General features: G+C 43.9%; 1 protein-coding gene across 1 annotated transcript in view; it reads right to left on the reverse strand.

Annotated features, from left to right (window-relative positions):
- Positions 1-6,052, reverse strand: part of NAT10 (N-acetyltransferase 10) — a 67,713-nt gene that overhangs the window by 36,642 nt on the left and 25,019 nt on the right. Inside the window, exons 8-10 of the mRNA XM_019519409.1 lie at positions 4,714-4,821; positions 3,477-3,610; positions 1,269-1,362 (exon numbers count right to left, since the gene is read on the reverse strand). Coding sequence (XP_019374954.1) covers positions 1,269-1,362; positions 3,477-3,610; positions 4,714-4,821 — 336 coding nt within the window. The remainder of the gene's footprint in view (positions 1-1,268; positions 1,363-3,476; positions 3,611-4,713; positions 4,822-6,052) is intronic.

Here is a 6,052-nt window from a genome sequence, read left to right on the forward strand (position 1 = left end):
TAACTTTGGTATACTACATGATAAAAACATTTGGTGGCACCCTGAAAATGCAACATTTCACTACGTCTTAACGTAAGCATGACTAGTTTCACTGCTCCAATAAGATCTCTTAAACTGTTCAATGGTAGTTGGACTAAAGCTTGTGGAGACTGTAAATAAATTTAACCAATTAGGTTTAGACTAGGAATTGGGAATAGAATGATTGTTTAGTTTATTCAGAACAAGGTGTGGAAAGAGGTAAAAAAAGCTTTATATAAAGTATATAAAGCTGAGTTTTTATGAGCTACACACACACAACTATGAGTTTACCAGCAGGTCCTGATATGGAAAGGTAGCCAAAGCCACTAACAAGCAAGTTGATCCTGATCTTGCATTACTAAAGTTACTAATGTCAGCCTGACTTCCATCAGGAACAAGAGGACTTTTATGAATAACTCAATGATGGCTGAGGCTAACTTTATGGCTAGCTTCTCTAGGTTAGAACTCACTAAAGATGCTTAACACATTAAAATTGACCTCCAATGACCTAAACTAACCAGCACTTAACATACTACCTAACAGCAGTATTAAAAGCCTATTAAAGCAGCCCAGATACTATACTGTAAGCCTTACCAGAAATTCCAAAGGGCACACAAACAAGCAGTGCCCATTTGTTAAGTGGCAACTTTTTGGAACAGCACCCACATACGATACCACAATCCACACTGAATGCCCAGGTGTTTCCAAATGGATTGATCTATAAATCCTATGCAACAACTCTAGAGCACCCTCTGTGACTGCTTCTTTCCTCTTGTCATGGTATCAGCAGCAACAGCAGAAGCACTTGAATTTTAAGGTCCTTTGGAGGTTAGAAGAGTTTATATGGTACGAAAGTTTGACTGTATGCACTGGAATGCAACTGACCAAATGCTATAAACCTTTCCAATTCAGAATCTGTCACAAATCATGAGCCTGTGTATAAATCTGTAATGAAGGCCTCAGTCTGAAACAGAGGGCTCACAATTGGAAAGCTTGTGGTAAAACCAGGATCCCTTTTCACACACCAATAAATCCATTTCTCAGATTTACAAATGTTAAATGAAAACATCAAGTCACAGTGATTCCCTACAGATCTCTACAGAGTATAATAAAAGATTCTTAGGAACAAACATCCCAAAGCTAAAAACCATCACCTCTAGATAACCCTGTAATACCCAAATTACAGATGCAATTCTAAATCCCTACTGAAAAAAGTGATGCTATTCTTACAGTAAATAATCTGCCCTCACCTGGTACTGCAGTGCATCAAAGCCTTTAAACACAAACTCAAACAGTGTGTGAAGGTTATCTGGACTAGGAGACGTGACAAAGATATTAGAGTACCTGGAAAGGAAAGCAAACATGGCTTTAAACCCCTCCATAGGAAGAAACATGAATAGCTTGTTATATACATGGCATGTTAAACATTGCAGGATACATGGTCTTTTACAAAGAAAGTACATCTAAAATGATATAAAATGTATTATACCAAGAATAGTATTACACCAAATACCTATTATTTGATATTGTGTCCAGAAAACGGAGGGCTCAGAGTTCCAGTTAACATTTTTGGGCTGGTACATATAGGATGTCGTGGAAGGGCCTTCAAGGGCCTACTGCAGACACTGCTATACCATAACATTCAGCAACCCAAACTTAATTTCACACATTCAACACTCACTTGCTCCAAGTTGCCTACAAGCAGTAATCCTACAAAGAAGTTTTCCTGTGGAATTTCCCTTGAAGGCCCTCCCACGACATGCTTTATGTACCAGCACAAAAATGTTAACTGGAACTGTGAGCCTTCCATTTTCTGGACACTATCAAATAATAGGTATATTGTCTTCCTACGTGAATTTGGATTCTGCAAACATGTAGGCTGTGCACACATTTCCAAATGATCTGGGATAATTCTCCCAAGTGTGTTCTCCTGGTAGAAAAACATACCTGAAGACGCCTGAATAGACATTTGAATGCTGAGCCCCAGAGAGCATGCAGTGCTGTGCAGCCAAGGGGCCTGGTGCACACATCTCAGCATGCTCTGCAGGCTCCCCCAGTCTGACCAGAGACAGAACAGCAGCAATGCATAGGACAGCCCTGATCAGCAAAGCATCCTGGGATGCTGGAAGACTATGCTGTGTCTTCTCTCAGAAAATTATACAGACATTCACTCTCTCAGGAGAAACTCTCATAAGAGTCATTTAACCCTGGTTGCTTCCAGTTTATTTTTCTCCCGGAATGGCTGTTTTTGTTTTTGAAGGAAAACCCTGAACATCCGTACACTCATGGTTTCTCCTGGGAGAGGTCTGACAGCTCCCGCCCATTCCCCAAAGCTGACCCCTGTGCCCCTGCCAGCCTGAGACTGGCACCTAGGAGAGCCTGGAGCTCCCCTTGGCTGCTGCAGGGGGGCACAACAGGGCAGGAGCAATCCTGGACTAGGCTACACCTGTTGGGCTCAATTTGCTTCCAATACAGGAGTATGTGCAGATGTGTACCTAGGAACAGTTTAATATACTTAACTGCATGTGTAGATGCACCCACTGTTATGCTCAGCTAATATTGGCCATTGGATCTACTACAGGATGAGCATATTTACTCGATTCCAAGATGAGCACTATCCTTCCCCCCCACAACATAGGGGAGACAATGCCTCATCTCAGAATCAAGTATGGGACTACTCCAGACAGGAACTGTGGGGAACACTGTCCTTACCTAATATGGGTGCAGGGGGAGCCCCAGAGCTGCTCTTGACCCACTCCTGCCCTGCACGAAGCAGCTATGCAGGTAGCTCAGCTCAGCCACAGAGAGCAACAGCAGTGTGCAGGCTCCTCCTTTCAGTGCCTGCTCCTAGCCACAGGGAAAGAGACAAGGGGATTCCCTGCAGGATGGACCTGGAGCTCCACCCGAACCCAGATCAGCTGGGGATAGCAGCACAAGGGAGGGGAAAAGGGTGGGGGGCAGGTGCCAGGGTAGGCAGCAGGGATGCAGGCATGGGAGAGCAAGGGGAGGCATGGTATGGTCAAGCCACTTGCTTCCCTGCCATTGCTTTCCTGTCCCCGCACTGGGGGGAGTGGGGAAGGAGTATGAATTTAAAATGATCCTTCAGTAATTAGATTTAGAATTTTTTATTTTCCATGTACAGAATCTAATTATTGAGAGGTCATCTTAGCTTCAAAATCGTCTTGGACTTGGGTAAGTGTGGTAATTGCTAAATCCTTGTTACTTACACAATATTTTTAAATATGAAGTTATTCTACATTTTAAAGATTTAGCATTTTCTGTTACACTATGACATTACAAAAATTCGAAGTCAGCATAAACATGCATCCAAATAAGTAAAAAGCCTCTGCAGGAAGAGGGACATAGGACTAGAAGGGACTAAACCTCACAAATCCTTCACAGCTTCCTTACAGCTGACAGTTACAAATAAAGCCTGGAAAGCTAGAAGCGAAACTCACCCAAAGGCCACAGCTCCAGCTATAGCCAGTCCCAAGGCAGCAGATTTACCGCGCCCCCGGGCAGCAGTTAAGGCCACAGTGCTCCTCAGAGTCTTCTCAGAAATGGCTTCAATAAATTTCAAAACTGCTTTTGCCTGTGGAACCAAAAGCACACACAGAAGTTGGGTCTATCACAGTATTAAAGCCATGTGCAGAAACACTTTATTGCTAGTGGCCTACTCCTTTCTTGGATGTAGGAAAGTAAGGAATGAGTGGCAGAGGCTGAAACCAGCCAAACAACTTAGTTTTGCTGCTTGATACTGAGCTTACCAGAACCCTGGGCATGGCCAGGGCAGGACAGAGTACAATAACAATGGTGATATTGGGGACTACTACAAGACTTTTTACTACATAACTTCAAGAAATTTTGCAGAGGAAGATTTTCAAAGGAATAAATGACAATTAGATACATAACTAACACCACCATGAGGTAGTGTGACATTTGACCCATTGTACAGATGCTGTTGTACAGAGCCCACAACAAGGTTTAGGGAGTAACGCAGCAGGTCACACAACAAAGACATACAGCAGGCCAAGAGGAAGAGTTGCTAGTCCCAGGCTCAATTCTACCCACTAATGCTCACTTCCTGACAAAAGTCATGAACAGAACAAACCAAGGAAGTAGTCCACAGAAGCTACTTTCTGCTTAGATGGGCCAAAGGAGCCCCCTGTTTTAACTCTACAAGGCTATGAAATGAGTATGTAGAGCTAATTCACATGATCAACCATCTGCACCTGGAACTCCACATAACAAAAGGAGCAGAAAGGCTTTGGCATTAGAACAAAGCCTTGCACAAACGAGCCTTGGTAACCTGGACCTGTCATCTGAATTACTGTAGGTGGGTCTTGCATTTAGCAAGTTCCCTTTTTCCATCCTATAAGGAAGATCAGTCAATCAAACTTCTGTCTCAATTGCCGAGCTACTGGAACACCTAATGCTTAAAGGGCACTGAGCCATTCCCTCCATGTCTGTCCTTCGTGTGGACTTGCTTGCACAAATTTCCTGCCTCTCACCATTCTAATTCTTCCTTTCATTAATGAAAACACTTGAAATGGCTTCCCAGGGCTCTCAAGTCAAGCAGCCCAAGACAGAACTTATCTCCTGTTGGAGGCAGCACTGGTGCACAGGCTTTTAAATATCACCAGTGAAGGATGTCTATCTGTCACCACAGCACCCCCAATTTAACTATGTGCTCACCTGATCCAGAGTTTTACAGCTCTCCACCAGCACGCCAACAGGTTGGGTATCCTGCAGGCTGTCCTTCAACTCCCTCAGCTCCAGCTCCTGAGGGCTGAGGCTATCCTCCTGAGAGAAAGAGATATTACCACAACAAGATTAATAAGGGCCTAGTCAACATAGCTGCGCCTTCCCCAGGCATCATGCATTTCTCTGCCAGGTAAAGATAACTGAAAGGAAGTGCTATTGCAAACTAAATCAATGGCATGGGATTCAGACTTGTATGGGATAAATACAAATTTGGGTCTTCCATCTGTCAAAATAAGGGATAAGTAAGTGACGGGGGGCCTGTCACCTCTGTACTTAGAACATTTTCCATTCTCAGTTCTAGGTTACAGAGAACTAACAGTAATGTATTAACTGGAAGGTGATATTATGGCGATATCCACATCTTGGAAGCATATTTTTTAAAGACATCTTTAGACTATTGAAAGAAAAATAAGCTACAGATTACAGGGAAGTAAAACTGCAAGTAAGGCATACCCACCAAGGCACAAAGAATCATGCTGACACCGCGTTTTAGACCAACCCAGACCGCTATGTATTATTGAAGTCTGAAGGGCACACCAAACAATAGACAGTTTGCCCCTAGACAACTGGGTTAGTGCAGGAGGTTGTAAAAGCCTTAGCGTTCTACTTTACTCAGAATACAAAATACTGCCAACCAATTCACAAATACTAGCCAAGCCAGACAATATCTCATGAAGTGATAAACACTGCATATTTGAGAGAGGAAAACTGAAATAAGGTCAGAGGTGGAGCAATCTGCCAGGCATCAGGAATGGGATTCAGGGTCCTGGTTTTCCAGCCCCTGCTCTAATCCAGAAGTCAGACATTTAGCATTATCTGAATATACTTTGAGACTGTTTCACAACAAATCTGAATAATGAAAGGACAACTAATGGTGTTAGAGGTACACTGATATATTGTGCCATATCATATTGGCACCAATAAAAGGAAAAATTGACATTATTGGCAATTGGCTTTTTTTGGCCGATGTTCCCGATAATGTCACTGATGTCACATGCCATGTGCATGTGCAGACGCAGCATGAATGTGGACAGGAATGCATCCCAGGAGCTTGGAAAGCAGTGTCTCGCTGGTAAGTCTATGGTGGGGGGGAGAGGCATGTTGGGGGGAAGGGGCATGGGGGCACAGATTAAGACCCCCATGCTGAGGGACAGAATGGGGAAGAGGCAGGGGCAGGAGCTGCCCAGCCACGGTGAGGTGGGTCATAGCATGAAGCCATGGGTGGCTTGTCCAGGGGTCGGCTCCCGCACTCCCGGGAGAGACATGGGGG

This window comes from Gavialis gangeticus, unplaced genomic scaffold, assembly GCF_001723915.1.
Source record: "Gavialis gangeticus isolate Ggan-Ray unplaced genomic scaffold, GavGan_comp1, whole genome shotgun sequence".
NCBI lineage: Eukaryota > Metazoa > Chordata > Crocodylia > Gavialidae > Gavialis > Gavialis gangeticus.